This window comes from Meriones unguiculatus, chromosome 17 (assembly GCF_030254825.1).
Source record: "Meriones unguiculatus strain TT.TT164.6M chromosome 17, Bangor_MerUng_6.1, whole genome shotgun sequence".
Taxonomy (NCBI): domain Eukaryota; kingdom Metazoa; phylum Chordata; class Mammalia; order Rodentia; family Muridae; genus Meriones; species Meriones unguiculatus.
Genome location: NC_083364.1, coordinates 15,468,633 through 15,490,311, shown reverse-complemented (window position 1 = coordinate 15,490,311; position 21,679 = coordinate 15,468,633). Strand labels below are relative to the sequence as shown.

At 43.1% G+C, this 21,679-nt stretch overlaps 1 protein-coding gene and 1 non-coding gene across 5 annotated transcripts in view; one reads left to right on the top strand and one right to left on the bottom strand.

Moving 5' to 3' along the window:
• Positions 1-21,364, bottom strand: part of Brd4 (bromodomain containing 4) — a 71,703-nt gene extending 50,339 nt beyond the window's left edge. The window contains exon 1 of one of the 4 annotated variants that reach the window (XM_021637570.2): positions 21,147-21,364. Coding sequence is in view for 2 of the 4 variants with exons in the window: in XM_060371065.1 (XP_060227048.1) it covers positions 20,300-20,319 (20 nt within the window). In the remaining 2 variants the exon portion in view is untranslated. Of the gene's footprint in view, positions 1-20,299; positions 20,576-20,693; positions 20,825-21,146 lie in introns of those variants that run through there. The other 3 variants (XM_021637568.2, XM_060371065.1, XM_060371066.1) reach the window with 3 other exon arrangements.
• On the top strand, positions 1,542-1,648 carry LOC132648886 (U6 spliceosomal RNA). Its single transcript, XR_009587270.1, has one exon. It is a non-coding gene; the product is annotated as a U6 spliceosomal RNA (small nuclear RNA).
• Positions 21,365-21,679: the final 315 nt, after the last annotated feature.

Below are 21,679 nucleotides of genomic sequence, written 5' to 3'. Positions count from 1 at the left end.
AATGGTGCTCACAACTCTAGTCCTCCCAGGGGATCTGAACCCTCTTCTGACCTCCTAAGATATTGTATATTTATGGTGCAGACATACATGCAGGCAAAACACCCATATACATAAAAACAAAAATGAAATTTAAAAGAATGTAGTAATTCTGGGAATGGCAGGACCTTTAATCCAAGCACTCAGGAGGCTGAGTCAGGCTTACTTTTGTGACTTTGAGGCCAGCATGTTCTATATAGTGGACCCAGAACAGCTAGGGCTACGTAACAAAAGAAGAAAAAGAGTTGGAGAGATGACCTGGTAGAGTACTGGTTGTTCTTTCAGAGGACCCGAGTTCAACTCCCAGCACTCATGTCACAGCTCATACTCTAACTCCAGTTCCAGGTGATCCAATACCCACTTCTGGCCTCCACAGGTACCAAGCACATATGCATACAGTGCATACAGACATGAAGGCAAAACCTTCACACACAGAAAATAAAAATAAACTAATCTTTTAGGAAAAAATTAACATGTGGGGCTCAACAGATAGAGAACTAACCTGCATAACACACACAAAACCTTGCTCACATGCACACACACTCTAGTGTGATGAAATTTCAGCACATGGAAGGTAGATAAAACAAGTTTAAATTCATTTTCTACTACATAGTAAATTTGAGGCCATCCGAGGATATCTAAGATACTGTGTCTCAAAGGCACACATCCAAATGTGGGAAAGGAAAGTTATCACCTATAGACAAAAAGATGTGCACATAGAGACTGGAAAGATGGCTCAGTGGGTAAGAGGACCTGGGCTCAGTTACCAACACTGGCTCACAACAGGCTATATGACAATTCCGGAGGATCCAATGCCCACTTCTGATGTGAGGGCACCATGCATGCACAAACATTACATGTGTAGACAAAACATTCATATACATATTTTTAAATGCACACATTCAGAAACAGAAAACCATTTTCAAGCTCACAACTTACAAAATGTACCATGTGTTCCATCACATGAATAAAACCTCAAACTAGACTTATTTGTTCCGCTAATGTTAAAAACGTCTCTAAAACTAAAGTGGAACATGGTTTGCTGAAAACCTTAATTACAAAACTTGTTTCTGATGAAAAGTCTCTTAGGTAAAGTAATGGTGCTGGTGACTTGAATACTTGTGGTAATAGTTACAAAAGCAAAGCAACTGAGGTAGGAGGACACCTATGAATTTGAAGCCACCTTGATCTACATAGGCAACTCTGACCCAGCCAAGCCTATAGTAAGACCCTTATTTTTAGAGGGGGGGGCAAAGCAGCAATAAAGACAATGTGTGTGCATGCGCATCTACATGATAGGTGTTTTGCCTACACGCCTGGTTCCATGTGAATGCCTGGTACTTTCAGAGGCCAGAAGAGGGTGTCAGCTCCCTTGAAATAGAACAATTTTGACCAGCCATATGGGTACTGGGAATCAAACTTGGGTCCTCTGATTAGCCAGCATTGTTAGCTGCTAAGCCATCTTTCCAGCCCCAATACCACAATCTTAACAAAGTAATAATAAAGTGCTTGCTTTAGCAGCACATAAACCAAAACTGGAATGATACAAGGAAGATTAGCATGGTCCCTGTGCAAGGATGACATGCAAATTCATGAAGCCTTTTGTATTTATAAAAAATAATAATCATCAGTGTGTGTCAGGTAGGGCAAAACTGTGACTGCAGCACTGGGAAGCCTGTGCTACATGAGACCCTGTATGAAAAAGAAAAAAGAAAAACTGTAGGTTGTATGATCCCTGCCTTCATACTCATTGAAGGAAAGTCCTATTTCAAAGGAAAACTAATACACAGCAATTCAAAGTGCCTAATTTATAGTTAACCTTTTGAGGTAACTCAACTGTGTTAATAGAGCAAAGATACTTTTGAGTGTTTTTTCATATTAATATTTCCTGAAAGACTTTAGCCCAATTTTAAAGTAAAAAAAGCAGTACTAAAAAGGACAAATCTGTCTATGGGACCCTGAGTTTAAATAAAACATACAACTATCACGGCAATAAAATGAGAAAAGCTGGTGAAGAGGCCACCCGGCATGTAATACCTATCTTGACATTCCCAAGGCAAGCTACACTCAGAATCAAAACTAGGCCCATGCCAGGTGGTGGTGGCGGCAGTCGCGGCGGCGTAGCATGCCTTCAATCCCAGCACACGGAGGAAGGGGAGATGGATCGCAGAGTGAGCTCACGGGACAACACAACACAACAAATTCAACTGTGCCCACACCTTACCTGTGACCTTAAGCTGTGGGTCAACAGATAGTTGCTCCCCAGTTTTCCAAGTATAGCCATCAGAATGAAGAAAGGGTTCATTAAGCATCTATCTGATGGCTTGGCTAATTATTACTCTCCCTGTTACAACAGCTTTCATTGTGAAAGACCTGACAAAGCACCTGACCAACAGCAGCAACACCAGGCACAGTGGCATGTATCGTTAGGTCTTCTCAGAAGGCTGAGGCAGAACAATCAATTTAAGGTCAGCCTGACCAAGGTAGCAGGACTCTGCCCCTGAAAAAATCTATGAAACACTTCAAGACAAGAGACCCCACTAGCAAGCCATGTGCAAGGTTCTATGACCTTTGAATATCTGAGCCCTCACTCTGACATCTGACGACTTAAAGAGTAGAATTGAAAAGAAATGTCCACTGATCCTGCATGGTCATTACCTACCTTCACCTGGAAGAACAGTTAAAGCTGTTCTCCCTGCCTACTATCTTTAAACCTCCCATACAATTCTAATCCATTCCAAACCTTCACTAATCATTCAGAAGACATGTGGCACAAATGCCAAAAGCCACCAGATCCCCTGCTGTCTGTTTGCTTACAGGAGCTCACACTGTGTACGGGCAAATGGTCCTTGATAGTCTAAACAACCATTTCTACCCAAAAGGCTTAATGCCTTCGGGCTTCCTGCAACAACTTTTAAGCGGGGAATAAGAAGGCCTTGGAAACAGCCTTGTGACATCTACCTCACCATCCCCTCCTCCTTTTATTTGAGACAGTCTCTCACTAACCTAAGCTTGTCCAGGGGGCTAGGTTGGCTAGCCACCAAGCCCCAGAGCTCTACCAGGCAACACCTCCTCAATACTGAAATCACAAGTAAAAGTAAGCTCAGTTAGATTCTTTTAAAAATTTACATGGGTTCTCAGGTCCCATGACTGAAAATCAAGTACTTTGCTGATTTATCTCCGTATCTTCTCAGAAGACAGTTTTGTGCTTTCACTTCTAGAATGTAACAGCTATGATGTAAACTAAGACTGACTAAGCCCTTGTACCTGCAAGTCAACAGTGCCCATGCGGGGATATGCTGAGTCTTGCTGTGATCACTGTTATACTAGCAAGCAATGCACTAGTAGTAATTTTCGAGGGTAAGTGCCAACTTTCCCTGAATATCCACATGCTTAAAGAATGAAGTTGTACCCAGATCAAGAAACAATTACTGACAGTCTACACTAAGGCAGAGGGCTCACGGTTGTATTCCAACCTCATGAGGATCTTGAACACAAAAAGTGTGCAGGAAGGACCTTGGGTTTAGAATCAAACAAACTCATTTGCTAGAACAAAAACCAGTCTATTTACAATCAGCATGACCCCTTTACCTAAATCTCAAACTGCAATGCCAAAACTTAAAAAAAAAAAAAAATACTTTTAAGTATTCTATCAGATCTATCTGGTGGTGGGATATATATGCTGCACGCCTGTGTAAATCAGAGGACAACTTTTGGGTGTCATTTCCCTTCTACCATTTGGGACCTGAGATTCAAACTCGGGTCAAGTCATCAAGTACCTTTATAACTGGCCCTTTATAACTTTTTCAACAAAGAGTGTAACTGATGTCAGAGCAGTGTTCTTGCCAAACACAAAGGAGAAATTAATATATTCACTTATGTTAAAAATTAAGATCATCTGACCATCAAGATACTCTAATGATGTGTAGAGGGGCCACCAAACTTTATCCACAAGGATGCAGTGCTCAGATCCTACCAATATCATTGTAATTAAAGTCACAATGATGTTTCACATCTGTCAAAAACAGTATTAATCTATTGATAGTGAACATTTACATGAGCAAACATTTACAAACTTAGCAAGGTAAACTGCTAACAACTGTTTTGAAAATACTTGCTCATTTTATAATAGCTTCCCTGCTGACCCCGAAATTCCATTCCTGAGCATTTGCTAAGAAAGCTGCACAGACCTTACATGTAAAATGCTCATGACAATGCCGCTCTCCTAATATATCTGTTTTATACCCCCAATAAAAGCAATTCTTAGAAGCCAAGAGCAATAGCACTCGCCTGCCCCAGCACCCAGGAGGCAGAGGCAAGCAAGTTCTCTGTGAATGCCAGCCTGGAGTACAAAGTCCAGGACAGCCAGGGCTACACAGAGAAATCCTGCCTCAAAAAACAAACAAACAAACAAACAAACAAACAAACAAACCTACCCACCAAGCTTGAGAGATGGCTGAGAGGTTACGAGCACTGGTTGCTCTTCCAGAGGCATAAGTTCAATTCCCAGCAACCACACGGTAGCTCACAACCATCTATAATGAGATTTGGTGCTCTCTTCTGGCGTGCAGGCATACATGCAGGCAGAACATTGTATACATAATAAATTAAACTTTAAAAAATTCTGATTACGCAAATGTCTACCAAATACAAAACTGAGTAAGTGCACACATGCACAATAAAAATATAGAGGAAAGAAGAAAGGGGGACAGGGGATAAATTAAGTGCTGAGGCTGGAGTGATGGTTCAGCAGTTAAGAGTACTAGCTATTCTTCCAGAGGATCTGGGCTCAACTCTCAGCACCTGTATGATGGTTCAGAACCATCTATAATTTTAGTTTCAGAGATACAGTCCCCCGCTTCTGGCCTCTGAAAGAACCAGGCATGCAAGTGATACACAGACAAACATGCAGACAAAACATGCACACACATAAAACAAACTGAAAAAAAAATTAAAGAAAATCAAGTGTCATAGGCACATAGTACAGTATTTTTAGCCAATAATATATTATTAAGCTACTACATGGATATACCTGGTAAATAGTAGCCTGTAAGCTAGTCACACAAAAACAAAACAAAGCAAAAAAACACTGATAATATTTATATAATAATGTGGCTTAAATTCATAGCAACAGTGAATAGAAGTATAATTGTCATGATGTGGTAATATGATAACCACAATTAGTAACAGATTTTAAATTTTACATTTACATAGAAAAGACATTCTGGGGGCTGGAGAGATGGCTCAGTGATTAAGAGCCCTGACTGTTCTTCCAAAGGTCCTGAGTTCAATTCCCAGCAACCACATGGTGGCTTACAACCATCTATAATGAGTTCTGACACCCTCTTCTGGCATGCAGGCAGAAAACTGTATAAATAATAAATAAATCTTAAAAAAAAAAAAAAAAGATGTTTTGGAGCCACCGAGATGACTCAGCAGGTAAAGGCACTTGTCAGCCAGGCTTGCTGACCTGAGTTCAATTTCAGGTACCTAGATGGTGGAAGAGAGAAGCTATTCCTCAAAGCTGTCCTCTGACCACAGGCACAGCAGCAGGCATGCCAGTAAATAAATAAAATTTGAAACAGAAGTACAAGGAATCTTTTACAGAATGATATGCATGGTTCTATCCCTAGAGTTGATTAAAATGAATTTTATGTTTTTCTGATGACTCTCTCTGCAAAACAAACAAATAAAGTGAGCAATGGCTTTACTCTATGCTCTTCATCTATATAAAGTGAAGATAGAGCCCATACCACCACCACCAAGCTGTTTTAACTGTCAAGAGACTACACAAAATAAATGCTCAAATGAACAGCAAACTAATAAAGTGAGTACTGTTATTTGTAAATAAATTCAAAATATTGTTTCATAAACCTATGCTCATGGCAGGACACACCAGATGCTCTTCATTTCATTAGCACATGCGCTCTGTTGAGTAGCCATGCTTTGTTCTTGTCTACTGCTCAGCACTGACATCCAGCACCTGTGCGATCCCCGGTGCTTGGGACAGAAAAATGCCCGAAATAGGAAGTTCAAACACCAGAAAACTCACAAGAGTGCACAAAGTCCAAATCTACAACTTGGAAGCCACCCTACCTGAACCATCAGCTAAGTCTTTCTCTTTCTCTTGGCTTCCACTGACTCTACGTGGAACTGCCACCAGCATTTCTTAGCATAATTCAGTTTTCAAACCCTGCTTGAACCTTTGTTCACATTCTCTCCATATACAAAACAATGTGCCAAAAACAGTAGTCTTGCTCAAAGCTCCAATCACAAAATAGGGTTCAGCATGAGACAGGTGAGAACATTCTGTTCAAAAAAACCAAAGACATAACTAAGTACTAAATAACTGGTATGATTAATAGAACGAATAGTTGGGGGTGGAGCTGAGAGAAGCCCTCCCAATGAAGCTGAAACTACCACCAATGTTCTCATCCCAACCTGAGCCTGGCCTTCTCAATGACTGGCTTGTTGAGCTCCTCCCCCCCACCCCCCAGGGAGGAGCAGCTTTGCTAGGCCAAAGATAAGGACAGTGCAGCCAGTCCTGAAGATACCTGATAGGCCAGGGTCAGATGGAAGGGGAGGAGGACCTCCCCTATCAGTGGATTTGGAAGGGGGCAGGGAGGAGATGAGGGAGGGAGGGTGGGATATGGAGGGAAAGATGGAGGGGGCTATGGCTGGGATACAAGTGAATGACCTGTGATTGAAATACATGTTGGCTCTGCTTTTACTGACCAGATGAATGAAAGAATAAAAATGTGTTGTACAAACTTTCTCATCCCTCTTCTGATCTCCCACCCTGCTGAGCAATGAAAACCCTGCCTCTAGGCTAGATCCTTTCCCATGATCAGAGTGAGATCTTTCTTCTTTTTCAAGATCCTTTCTGGAGTCTTTGTACATATATTAAGTACCACCCAAACCTGCTGAAAGCAAAGCTGTTCAGATGGATTCCCTCTTCCCACAAAGCAGAAAAGCAGATTCCAGAGTGCAAGTTCTGGAACCAGGTACCACCACTAACCAGCTCTATGACCTGGCAAATCTACCCAACTGGCTGAGCTATATCCATGCATTACAGAGTGGGGATGACACTATTAAATACTTAGTTCTTAAGATTATTTTGAGAACATAAGGAATACACAGCAACTTCCAAATAGATCACAAGTGCACAAACTACTTAAATATTCACTAAAGTGTGGCAACCAACAGCGGTGTGCTCAAGCTTACAGCCTTTGGAGGCGCCTGTGGTGGTAAAGGAGCAGCTCTCCAACCTTTTAAAGGAAAGACATTAGTAACTAGAGCCAACAGGCCAAAAGAAGATGTCCTCTGAGATGCCATACAAGCCACAAGCAATGTGTGGCATAATTCAAAAGGGCCCAAGAGAGAATGCTGGTAATTCGGAACTTCATTCCTGGAATTAGAAAGATATGCAAGCTAAAATCTTGACATATATTAATTCCAAGGTGATGTGATTCCCATGCAGCAAATCTGTTGACTCAACAGTTTCCCATGAGTGTCAAAAAGGAAACCAAAGAGTCACATACAGGCAAACATATGCCCCTTAGATTATTACTTTTTTGTTGTTGTTTAGTTTTTTTTCAAGACAGGGTTTCTCTGTGTAGCCTTGGCTGTCCTGGACTCTCTTTGTAGACCAGGCTGGCCTCGAACTCAGAGATCTGCCTCCCAGAGTACTGGGATTACAGACCTACACCACTGTGCCCAGCTACATATCATTTTATAAATAAAAGTACTTCAGAAACAACTAACTTCTTATGAGGATTATAAATTAAAGTACTCTACACAAAGACAGCACTTGTGTGTGTTTTGCCTACATGTATGTCTGTATACGATATGCATGTCTGCTGCCCAAGGAAGTCAGAAAAGGGTGTCAGGTTCTCTGGAACTGAAATTGCAGACCATTTATGAGTGGCCAAGGAACTGGTGGCAACTGAAACGAAGAGGACCACATACTATCCAAACATCTACCCAATCCCATGTACTGTGTATTCAAAGACTGATTTCTGTACCCAGAGATCTGGTTGCAGTCCAGACTTGGGCACTGTCATTATTATGAAGCATCTCCTGTCTTGGTACACTGTAACTGTACTCAATCACTTTCTGATTAGTTAATAAAGAGCTGAACAACCAATAGTTGGGCAGGAGAAGATAAGGGACTTCTGATCCCTGTGAAGGAGTCTCAAGTGGAGAGCAGAGGAGGGGGAGTCACCATGCGGACACGGATGGAGAAAGAATAGCCAAGGCAAGAGTAAGATGGCAGGTAATGGGAAGTAGGCCAGACTAGCATTGTCAGGTTAGAATAGCTCAGTATTTGCCCAGCTATAATGCCTGAAGCTTTTAATGAATATAAAGGTCTCTGTGTCATTATTTGGGAGCTAGAGCAGGCACAGAACAAATTTTTTTGTTGTTTTGTTTTTCAGAGGCAGTTTCTCTGTGTAGCCCTGGCTGTCCTCGAACTAAGAGATCCACCTGCCTCTGCCTCTGCCTCCTGAGTGCTGGGATTAAACGTGTGTACCACCACTGCCTTACAGGGAAAAACAAACATGATTTTACACAGAAACTCCTGCAATCTTTTTTTCTCTTACAGAATAGAAAAGAAAAACTGCCTAAGTTTATAAAAGTCAGGCCTTTACACTAAAAATGGAATTAAGCAAAGAAAAGGGAGTAATTAAAAGCTAACAACAGTGCCAGCACATGGCACACAACTATAATCCCAGCACTCAGAGGCAGAGGCAGGTGAATCCGGTCTACAAAGCAAGTCCAGGACAGCCAAGGCTACACAGAAAAACCTTGTCTTGAAAAGCCAAAGGGGTGGGGGGAGCTAAAAATGGTAAATGAAGGCAGAAAAATAGCCATTACTGTGTATACAGAGAATTTCAAACCTTAGAAGTAGGGAGGGGTAAAGGAGTTTATAACAGACACTGCAATGTTCTTAGTAGTGAGTTATTTTCTATTTTCTTACAATTCTGACCCAATTTATACCAATTACAAAGGTATAAATAATTTAAGTTTATGGTATTGCATTTCTTATTTCTTCCACCAGGCAGTGATATGAGGAGGGAGAATAGAGTGACGATTATCCCAAACACATCCTGGTACGTGTCCATGTACCTGATATGCAGTATTTTCCCACAAACTATCTTCTTCAGTCTGCAAGTTCAAGTATATGGCTGAACAATTGTTCCATAACTGAGAGCAGGCACAAAGCCACATAAAAGACCACACACTGAATCTTCTAAGTCTACCTATATCTAACACACCACCAAATAAATCAGACTGGGTAAGGCCTATTAGGTTACCGTCTGCAGCAAAGGCTCCAGACAACACCAAATCCCAGAAATAAGCCTAAGTTAGGGCAAAGTTCTGGGGAAAAAAAAAGACCTTTCTTCAACTATAGATTGTATCACAACATTCTGAAATTCCTCATCCCCATTAAAAAATACAAGCAGTAAGTAGACGGAGGCATAGGACATTCCAGCCAAATGGCAACACGTTGACACAGAGGTAACTTGAGGACTCTAAAAAACCTTCTCATGGATGTTTACAAATACTACTGAGTGTTCCAGACTGGTCTGGGGTCAAAAGTCTGTGAATCAGTTAGATGCACGCCTGTAATCCCAGCACTTGGGGAGGCAGAGGCAGGTGGCTCTCTGTGAATTTGAAGCCACTCTGATCTACAAAGTGAGTGCAGGAAACCCTGTCTCAAAAAAAAAAAAAAAAAAGTCTGTGAATCTCTACAAAAGCAGAATGTATGTAAAAGTCTCCAATAAATGTCTTAAGATCATAGACTCTATCATTGTAAAAGTAAATATGATAAATTCATTCTGAATGTGGGTCTCAGTCTTTAAGATTCAAAGTATATGTATGTATACACTTTTTCTCCCTAAACCACATCATTCTTCACATTCTAAAGGGTTCTCCAACCCTGCCTAGAGCTAACAACTGATGTTCTAGCAAAAAGTTGACTGTTCTAATTCTTGGACACTGTACTTTCAATTTTGATAAGTGTTTTTTTTTTTTCTTTCCTTTTCTGTGTTTTTGTTTTATTTTTTATTTTTTAGCTTTTGAGACAGGGTTTCCCTGTGTAGCCTTGGCTGTCCTCAGACTCAGAGATCCACCTGCCTCTGCCACCTTTAATGCTGGGATTAAAGGCGTGCACTAACACGCCCAGCTGACAAGTGTCTTTCAGTAGCAAGAACTATAAGAATATGGCTACTGTAGTGGAGCTTATTATGATTACGAAATCTGAGTGCTAAGCAGACAACTTTACAAAAGCTTGGTTAAAGAAACAGTTTAGCAAATCATGAAATTACAACAGTTGCTTCTGTAAGCATGGAAGATTGAACCAAGCCATGTTCCAGCAGTGTCATTCACATAAGTCTACTGAAACCTACCTAGCTAGCTTCTAAACCAAGACTTCCTTGCAATTCCTTACTGGTGTAAACCTCTTGTCCTTGTATTTCCTGGGGGTTCAAGCAGCCTGAGAATTCTATTACCAACAGCCAGAATCCTCCTGTCCACCCAACACTTTTCTTAAGAGTCAGCTTAAATCCTCTCCCTAGAGTTGAGTCATCAAAAGTAGCTACCCCTGTACCTGACATTAAAAGATGTAAACTACATCTCTCACTTCTATTACTATCTCTGATTTTTTTAAAAAATCCATTATCACCTTCATTTTAAACCTTTTTTGGTTTTCTGGCACTAGGTGGGGGGCAGCAGGCCAAAAGAAGATGTCCTCTGAGATGCCATACAAGCCACAAGCAATGTGTGGCATAATTCAAAAGGGCCCAAGAGAGAATGCTGGTAATTCGGAACTTCATTCCTGGCAATGTCTTGCTCTTTGGCTGAAATATGGTTGGGTTACATGTGCACCACTACCACGCGAAGCTTCAGTTTTATTTTAGCCTTTTCATGAGCAATTCATTCCCCACAGATTTCAATTACTTCTGGCTTGTGACCTGGGAAGTTAAATAACCTTTCCTTTGTTTAGCCACCCAAAATGTATTCATGTTATTATTGCACTCTCCTTCCAATTTAGGAGTCTACTCAACAACTACCCAACCTAGCTTGTCATATTCAAATAGCAAGGCACTGCTAAGAGCTCTTACTTGGAATGCAGAGGACAGTAACTAGCTAAAGGTGCCTAAGCTAAGGTAGTTTAAGTATTACAATCGGTACCTAACGGACAAAATCCAGAGTCCTCTACCATCAACAAGGGCTCTCTACTGTAAGGAAACACTTCTTGACCTTAAGGTTAGAATATCAAAAATGTACAATAAGCTCTGAAGTCATCATTTGAGCCTTTAGCCTCACATCAAACATCATCTTTTTTGTTCACTTTTGCTTTTATGGACAAAAGTCTCAGTGTATAACTCAGTATGAACTTTACAATTCCCCCTGCCTCAGACTCCCCAGTACTGGAAATACAGGTATGTACTACCACAGCTGGACTAAAGACTAACAAACTTCCTTTTGCTATAACTAGTTTGGCCATACTGAAGTCTATTTTTATGGTACTGGGGACTGAAACTTGGGTCTTACCCATGTCAAATCAGTGTTCTATCACTGAACTGTATGACCAGCCCAAATTTGATTTGTGACTTATACAAAGAAAACTAACAAAAGACTTTTTTCTGCTAGACGTGGACTGGAGAAATGGCTCAGCAGTTAAAAAAAAAGCAAGGTTTGATTCCAAGTCTGCAATTCCAGTTCCATGGTTACAATGCTGTCTTCTGAATTCCAAGGACTATTGTACATATGTGGTACACTAACATGCTCAGAAGCACACATACACAAACAATGCAAGTATATAGAAAAGAGATTCGAGAGCCAGGCGCAGTGGCACATGCCTTTATCCTAGCACTCGGGGAGGCAGAGTGCTATGAGTTTGAGGACGGCCAAAACTACACAGAAAATCTGCCTCAACCAACCAAACCAAAAAAAGAAAAAAAAAAAAAGAAAAAGAAAGACATGAGGACAGTACCTGAAGATAGAAGACAAGCGCCTTACCACACAGCACAGTGTGTATGGAACACACAAATGAGTCTATAAATAAATAGGGGTTGTTTCAAACACTGACAAGATCTACACTACCTGCTTCCTCAGCCTTCACCATATCCAAACTTCCACCAAGCACTGAGTACAAAGAATAGAAACTAAAGACCAAAGCACTTCCCCTAAAGCATATTCAGGATCACTCTTGGGGAAGGGAGGGAGGGAAGAGGGAAGGAAGAAAGAAAAGGAACGAAATGAAACGAAACAAAGACAGACAGACAGACAGACACACACACACAGAGGGAGGAAGGGAGAGAGAGAGAGAGGAAGGGAGGGAGGGAGAGGTCTCTGCTAAAATTAAAGAGGAGTGAAAAGAAAAAGAAATTTCAACAAATAAACTCAGGCAAAGATATAAAGATATTATGACGTAGACTTGAAATGTATGAAATCCTTTCTAACATCTTAAGCCACTAATTCATTTTATGACCCATTGTTTGAAAAGAGAATTACTGTTGGGTGAGGTGACTCAACACTTGTATCCCTGAACTCAGGAGACTACTGAAGAGAGATTGCAGTTAGATGCCAACCTGGGCTACAGAGATCGTACAGCAACAATACTTCTCTCAATCTCCAAACTCTAGAACCTAAACTTTTTACCCTTTTACCCCGTTATATATACAAGAAACAGGGTCCTGGTAGATGATCATAGTAGCCCAAGGGCAAGTGCCCTGTGTGACACCCCCCCCCCGCCACTGGCAGGTTCTATACTCCATATGGTTCTCATTTCAACCCTACAATAATTACCAGCTCCTATTAAATACATGCTTCTGCAAAGTGAATGCCAACTATTTCAGGCATAAAGTCCTCAAATTTAAGTCCCCCTTTAACTAGTCCTCTTCCAGTTTGTTTGTTTTATTTAAACATAACCTCAAAGGCCAAACCATCTGTAATCATGTACCTTATTGCCTGAGGTAGGAAAAGTGGGGATATTAGCCACATACAATGACAAAGGAATTACTAATTAGTATTTCTGGAAATTGCATAAGACCAGGCCCAACAATACCTCTCCCCTGGTACCGTTATCCACAATGTGTCCAAGTCTCTAGATGTAACAGCAGCTTACAAATAAGCAACTTTGACCTTGAATGAAAACCATGTAAGTAGAGTGGCCACTGCAAAGTAGAAAAGGCCTAGACAAATATTCTCAATCCTTTCAACAAAACAAATACTAGTGGTTTCCACCTTTCCCACCCAATGAGTAACAGCATACTAGAACAGTAAGATGTACCCTCAAACTCAGCCACCTTTTCCGTATCAATGCTTAGGAAAATTAATCCCATTTTACAAAAGTCAGAACTATGGCTAACAGAGATAACATAATTTGGACAAAAATAGGTAGCCATTGAGTCTGAACCCCCACTGAACTCTACAGCTATCTCTTTCAGGTAAACAGTGCTACCCAAGACACTGCTTGCAGCATAGTTCCAGAGCCTTTCCACATTGGAAGGGCTAATACGATTTTCTTTAGGAAAAAAGGTGGGGAGACAAGCATGATAGCACACCATTAATCATAGCATACAAGAAACAGCAAATTTACTCAATTTCTCTTTCTTACTTGGTTTGTTCTGTTTTGTTTTTGAGACAATATAGCCTTGATTAGCCTGCTAAGCAGATAGCCTTGAACTCAGAGATCTGTCACTTCAGGGGTATGACTAAAGGTGTACACCACCACACCCAGCAACTTCTCTTAATTCAAGGCTAATGTTCAAATTATCTGACCTATTTGTAAAAAAGATACACCTTTGAATTTCATACAAACAAAAATGGAATTCCCTCAAGAACTAGTTCTTGTTGTCAAGATCCAAAATCCAACAACAAGATCCCAGCCTAACACTTATTCATTTGCTTAGCCCACCCAACTGCCAACTTCTCCCTGCCGGGAATCAGAATACTTTCACCAAATCTGGACATCAGTACAATTCAAATGCGAGGCAAGGGAAGCAATGAAGTTACGGATGTTCATAGTGAAGTTATGAAGATGTGCCGATGTCTACACACCACCAGCATATTCTGGCTCCTGTACAAAGTTACATCATCAGGACTGCTTCTGCTGGATCATTTCCCCCAACTATAGCAAATTATCTCAAGATAGATCCCCCCACCCCAAATTTATGTTTTACGTACACTGGTGTTTTGCCTGCATGTATGTCTGTGTGAGAAAGATCACCTGGAACAGGAGTTACAGAAAGTTGTGAGCACTAGGAATTGAACCTGGGTCCTATGGAAAAACAGCCAGTACTCTTAACAGCTGAGCCAACAGATAACCTTTATAACTAGTGCATTTCAACTAATACCATTATCCTGTTCTTAGTATCTCATGGGGTAAGATGGCAATTCCCATCTTTATACCATCTCCTACATTAGCCTCTACTGAAATGTGCCAGGAAGGAGACCTAACACCTAGAGGCAGCTGTTGAATAATAGTATCTTGTGGTGGCTTGCCTAGAAAACACTCCTGCTTATCAGGGTATTTCCTAGCTGTAGATGTACTGTGCCTGGTACCTTCTTCCCACCTCTTTATCCTACATAATGCTAACAGACCCAAATACCTTTAAAGGGGACTGGATTTGTGCCATGATCTGTACCAAGTGTCATACAAGACAATTATCTTTATGTAAAATAGGCAAAAAGACAGGCTTCATGAAGGGCAAGGACAAAATGAAAGACAGAAAGTGCAGCAGCACCAGAAACAAGATGTCATAGTCTTAGGAGCAGAACAGCAAAACAGAGCTGTTATTGGATGCCCAGGGGCTAGATCTTTAGAGTGGCTCTCCTTAAAGCATTCATTATAGCAGGGGCTCTGATCTTAAGGCCAGAAGACTGATTTCAGGGGGAGGGGAGTCCTACTCTGGGCAAGAAAGGGAAGAAAGGTTAAAGATCAAGTGCAAGAAACATTTTCTTTTTTCAGAAGCCCTGAAAACACATCTAAAAGACATTTTGTATTCATACAACTGTAATTTATGAAAAAGAAAATGTTTAAGAACATGGTGGCATAAGCCTTTAATCCCAACACTCGGGAAGCAGAGGCAGGTGGAGCTCTCTGAGTTTGAGGCCAGCCTGGTCTACAGAGTCCAGGACAGCCAAGGCTACACAGAGAAACCCTGTCTGGGGGAGGAAAATGGGGGGATATTTTGGCTACTTCTTTCTGAACATTCTCCTATACACTTATATCTAACTGTTCTACAAACACTTGCATTCGTGGATTTCCAGACCTCAAATGTATTTTGTTAGGCTTTTCTTTTGACCCTAGGATATAAGCACTAAAAGGCAACACAATTAGTCTCTGCAGGGCTGAGGAACACAAGTCATCCTTGGTTATGTGAGACCCAGTCTCAAACAACCCCCTCCACTAAAAAAATCTCTGTGTATCTTCAAAATGTTAAGTACAATTACCATTTGATCTAGTAAATCATCCCTAAATATCTGGCATATCCACATAATTATACACAAACGTTTTTCTTATACACAGGCCCTCACAATGCAGCCCAGTCTAGTCATCAACCCTCCTCCTTCTCTGACTCTCCAGAGGTACCACTCCTGACCTTGTGTTTATACACAGCACTATTCCATCTTGCCCAAAAGTGGAAACTACTCAAACCCACCATTTTCTCCATTAAGGATGAATAAATAAGGCAGGCTGTGGTGACACACCTTTAATCATAGTGCTTGGCCAAGAGGCAGGCAAATCTCTAAATTCAAGGCCAGCCTGCTCCATCCATTTAGCCTCTTTCAGGACAGCCAAGGCTAACCAGAGAAACCCTGCCTCAAAAGTAAGTCAGTCAATCAATCAATCAATCAATCAATCAAATGTGACACATCTACAGAAGAGGGTATGACTTTGTCATGAAAGAGAATAAAGTACTGATTCATGCTGAATGAACCACCTAAAAGCATCCTTAATGAGAGAAGCCAAACACTAAAGGTTAAAGTATCTGGAAAGGCAAATACACAGAATATAGTTTCTGGGCATTACTGGAGGAAGGAAAGATGGAGAGTAGCTACCAGAACCACAGTTTCTTTGTGGGGACATGGAAATGTCCTGCAATTAACTATAAATTATGAATTAACTATGTAATGAATGCACAATTCTGTAACCATGCTAAAATTCAAAAAATTGTTGTGATTTATGTATCTCAAAGCTGTTCTTTAAAAATGAAAAAAAAAATCTTGATAAAATTTTGTAAGTGTCAACCTCAGGTTACACAAAATTGATATTCAAATACATAGGATACCAAATAAAGTCATTTTAGAAAACAGCTTTCTTATCTTGTACATAGTAAGAGAGCTGAGGAATGAATTATAGATATTTACACATGAAATCAGTAATAACAACAATGTGTTGAATGGTTCTGTTTTCTTTGGTTTCTCTGTGTAACAGCCCTGGCTATCCTGGAGCTTGCTGTGTAGACCAAGCTGGCTTTAAACTCGGAGATCTACCCGCCTGCCCGCTTCTGCCTCCCCAGTGCTAGGATTAAAAGTATTCAATATTTCACTGACATCATGAACGTTCTGTTAAGAAATACAGTAGGGGGGCTGAAGAGATGGCTCAGCAGTTAAAGGTACTGACTACTCTTCCAATCCCAGCACCCACATGGCAGCTCACAACTGTCCGTAACTCCAAGATCTGACACTCTCTGATACACACCAATGCAAAGCACCAATGCACATAAAATAAAGACAGGGAGAGCGGGAGGAGAGAGAGAGAGATGTAACAGTGCAGTGGTAGCTTTAATCCCCGCACTGGGGAGGCAGAGGCAGGTTGATCTCTGAGTCTGAAGGCTAGTTCTAGGACAGCCATGGCTACAAAGAGAACCTCTCAAAAAACAAATAAACAAAGAGAGAGAAAGAAGGAAGAGAAAGAGAGGAAGGAAGGAAGGAAGGAAGGAAGGAAGGAAGGAAGGAAGGAAGGAAGGAGAAAAAACAAAAAAAGGAAGAAGAGAAAAGAAAGGCAGGCTATCTATACAGGTTTATTACCCACTTAATCTCGCTTTTAAAATGCTTTCTGCAGGTCAGGGTTGAACCACAAACCAAACCCACTCACCACATTTCAAGCAGCTGAACAGAACTCAGGACAGTGCACTTAAGCAAGTGTAACCACACTGTTGGAACCCTGAGTAAGTTTACCACAATTACTGAAGACTTCAAATGTTAAATGTTAGTTAAGACACTCCTTATAAGTCACAGTATTTTTTTTTAATGATCTTACTAAATTTAGTCTTACGTATGATAAGTTCCTATCCAATTGTTAAGATGCTTTCTTTTAGGCACCAAAGGCACAACAGAAAATAAAAGCAAAACCAAACAGAACCCTCTCTTGTGGAACTGAATAAAGAAAAAAAAGTAACCCAAAGAAAAATCTGTTACATGTGCATGCCACATGTATTAAGTGAAACAGCAGCATCAAGGATTTTCTCTCAATTCTCACTTTGCAAATGTCCACAAAGACTTATCAGATACTATTTTTCAAGACAGCGACTCTCTGTGTAGCTCTGGCTGTCCAGCAACCTGCTCTGTAGATCAGGCTGGCCTCAAACTCAAGAGATCCCTCCTACCTTCAGAGTGCTGAGATTCAAGGCTTGTGTCACCACCTCCAGATCCACTAGCAATTTTAATGACAAATGTTCTTCCTTGATCACAGAACATGTGGCCCAGGCTATCCTAGAACTGGGGCTCCTCCTGCTTCCCTGCTTGCTAATATCACTTGCTCTGACACCATGCCTATCTTCTTTCCAACCACTAACACAAAATTATTCAAATTTAGATATTTGTGGGTTTTTTTTTTGGGGGGGTGACAGGGTTTCTGTCTAGCCTTGGCTGTCCTAGACTCATGTTGTAGACAAGGCTGGCCTCAAAACTCACAGATCTCCAGGCTTTACCCCCTAAATGCTGGGATTACAGGTGTGTGCCACCACACACCCAGTTTAGAGATCACAATTTTAACTTTTGTGAGTATTTTTGTACAGTGTGCATGCAGGGGCCCAAAGAAGCCATATGACGATGTCAGTTCCCTGAGAGCTGAAGCTACAGGCTGCTGTAAACCGCCACTGTACCATCTCTTCAGCCTCTGAACATCAAAATACTTCATATCCATAGAAGCACACTGCCCCTTTCTTTAAAAAGGCCAAGCAGGGGGGCTGGAGAGATGGCTCAGAGGTTAAGAACACTTGTTCTTAACAAGACTTTGGAGTCTTCCACCAAAGGTCCTGAGTTCAATTCCCAGCAACCACATGGTGGCTCACAACCATCTATAATGAGATCTGGTGCCCTCCTCTGCCCTGCAGGCACACATGCAGGCAGAACACTGTATATATAATAAATAAATCTTAAAACAAAAACAAAAACAAAACTTTAGGGCTGGAGTGATGGCTCAAAGGTTAAGAATACTTACTGTTCTTCCAAAGGTCCCGAGTTCAATTCCCAGCAACCACATGGTGGCTCATAACCATCTATAGTAAGATCTGGTGTACAGGCATAATGTTGTATAAATAATAACAAATCTTAAAAAAAAAAAAAAACAAAAAACAAACAAACAAACAAAAACCTCCAAGCAGGATATTGTGGCTCACAGCACCTGGGAGACTGAGACTGAGACAGGTGGATTGCCAAGTCTGAAGACAGCCTGGACTACAGGGCTAAACCCATGTTAGGGTGGGCGTGGTGGCCAGGGCCTTTAATCCCGGAGTTCCTTAATCCCAAAGCAGCAGAGGCAGAGGCAGGCCAATCTCTGATTTTGAGGCCAGCCTTGTCTGCAGATCAGTCCAGGATAGCCGACAGTCGGGGCTTGTTTAATGGCTCATCTTTAACTGCCATTTCTGCCAATGATCCAGGTTCTGGTTCTATCAACCTCAGGCATTCGAGGCTCTTACAGCCTCAAGGGCAAAATCCAAGTCGGGCACAAAAATATTAAAAACCTCCAATCCTCATAATTTCTAATTCTCAAGTCATTCAACAGCCCCAATTGTGTAACTTGAAAATACTGCATTCTTCCCTATCTCCAAAAGTGAAAGTGTAATTTGGTACAAAGATCACAAAAACTGGCTCAAAAAGATTATCTTTTGGAAACAAAGTCTAAATTCCTTTAAACAATTCAATAATTTAGTGGAAATTTTACTAAGTAATCTAAGGTTCTCCAGCAATTCTTAGCTATTTTTCCCCTTTCAACCCTCCAGACTAGACACAAGTAGACAATCAGAACACCAGAACATCCCTGCCACTTTGGCGTCCTAGCTTTGATCAGTAGGCAAAATATCTTAAGCTTTAGCAATTTGCATGTGCAGAATGCTAGCAAGATAAAAGGGGGTAGTTTTTTCCATTTAAAACCAACTAACACCATTTTAAGAAACTTACTCAAGCTTGAGTCCTTAAATACTCTATTGTCTACCAAAGATATTGTGGACAACAGGGCAACAATATATTTTGTAATGGATTTTCCTTGTCGATTTGATCAATACAAAGTAAAGTATTTCACAGTTAGATCTTCTCCAACCTTTCTGGTTGAAGCTTCGGGAGGAAGGCTGGTCCCCCCCCCCAACCCCCATACGAAATTAAAATGAAAAGAATGTTTTTAAGTTATTGAAAAGTCCATAAAACAGTGTCATCTAAAGCCTTCTTGCAATTGAAAATACACTCACAAATCCTTTTAATTTTTGTCCATGACTTTTACAACTTCCAAGATCTACCAATTCCACGGACTAACAATTTAAAAAAGTTGACATTTCCATTCATAAAATTTTTCCAACCATTTATTACAGCACTAAAGAGCACACTGGCTTAGAAGTACACTGCCCGTTGGATTTTAGTAATTGGGACTATTAATGCCCCCTTTGATGGTAAGTAAAGACATTTCAAATCTCAACAGATATCACTGGCATCCAACATACACACACAGAAGATAATCTCACCAGGTTGCATGAAGCATAAACAAGCAGGCTAAAACACTTAAAAAAAAAAAAAAAAGCTCGTCTTGAGTAAAGGGAGGTCAGCCACTAAACAGAAGCACATGACTCATCCACCGTCCGGAGCACAAGTATTCACTCTATCCACTACATTAACGTGGGATTTCCCTTCACCAACCAAGGCCCGGCCTTGGGGGCATCTCCTTTAAGTGCTTTTTTTCCGTGTTTGTGTATGGGTGGAGGGTCATTTTGCTGAATCACAACTCCCCCACATCCCCACCCTAAACCGACACACACACCTGCAAATAAAAGAGGCCATTGCAAGGGATGCCAGCGGGCACAAACCAGGCAAAACAAAGCCCCCACGGAGAGGGCTTCCAGGCTGGGTGTGGGTGGGCCGAGGGGGACTCCTGCTCCTTTGCCACCCCTCCTGTCCCCTGGGTCCGGCGTGCGGTGGCAGCCCTCTCCCTGTGGTCAGATCTTCTACTTCTTTCTAGGCAGAGTTCTGGGGACAGCCGGGAAGGTGAGACTTATAGAAGCGAGAACTCGCTATCCCAGCACAGGCAGGAGGACCCAGGTGACCGCAGGAGGACCCGCCAGGCCACAACGCGCAGAAGCGGCCCGCCCCGAGGGGAAGCCGCAACCAGGGGGAAGCAGCGGTACTCGCGGCGAGCATCCCGGGCCCGGACTTACCGGGCCGGGCATGCACCGCGGCTCCCGCGGCAGCCGCTTCCTCCTCCTCCTCCTCCTCCTCACTTGACAAAATGGCGGCGGCAGGAAGTGCCGGGCGCTTGGCCCGCCCCCCGCCCGCCCCCGGCCGCCCGGCCCGCCGCCCAGGGCGCCCGCGCCCCCGGTCCCGGCTCCCGCTGACGCCCGCGCCCGGGGAGACGGCAGCGGCCGCAACCGCCCCGGCACGAAGGCCTCGAGCCCACCCCGGCCGACGCCGGGCCAACGGCGCGGGCGGCCCCGGCAGGGCGCGAGAGGCAGCAGGCTCCGGGCCCACTGAGCTGCGGCCTCCCCGCCCCCGCGCCGCGCCGATGGCGTAGGTGGTGGCGCACCCGCTCCATTACGCAATGCAGGTTACGCGGGCCGCGCCGCGGGGCCCCGGCGGCCCGCCTCGCGGCCGCGAAGGACACCGGTCCTCACCTGAGACGCTAGGCCGCACGCCGCCGCACGGGGTCCGGGCCGCCTGCGCCGAGCCGGGGCCCGCCCGCCGCGCCCGCCGCGCCCGCCGCGCCGCCGCGCTCACAGGGCCCGCTCGCCCGCGGGCACCGCCGGCAGCCGCCGCCGCTGCCGCAGCCGCCGCCACTGCTTCGGTTCCTCGGCTGCGGGAGAGCAGAACAAACAGCCCTGCCGCCGCCGCCAGCGCACTGACGTCACCACGCACGCTGCGCGCGCGGCCCCGCGTCGCCGCCGCGGCCCGGCGTGCGCGTCCCGCCGGCCCTCCCAGCTTCAGGGAATTTCGCAAGAAGCGGCGGCGGGACGGGCGCCGGGGACGCGAGGCTGTCCACCCCCCGGGCCAGAGGACCTTCGAGGACCGTCAGTGTACTCCGCGGACCCCTCAGGCTGAGGCGAACCTAAGATCGAGACCAGGGGACCCACCCCGCGGGCGAAGAGGCGGAGGAAGCCGTCCGGAAGACGCAGCGAAGGAACCTTGCAGATGAGCGGAGAACCATCGC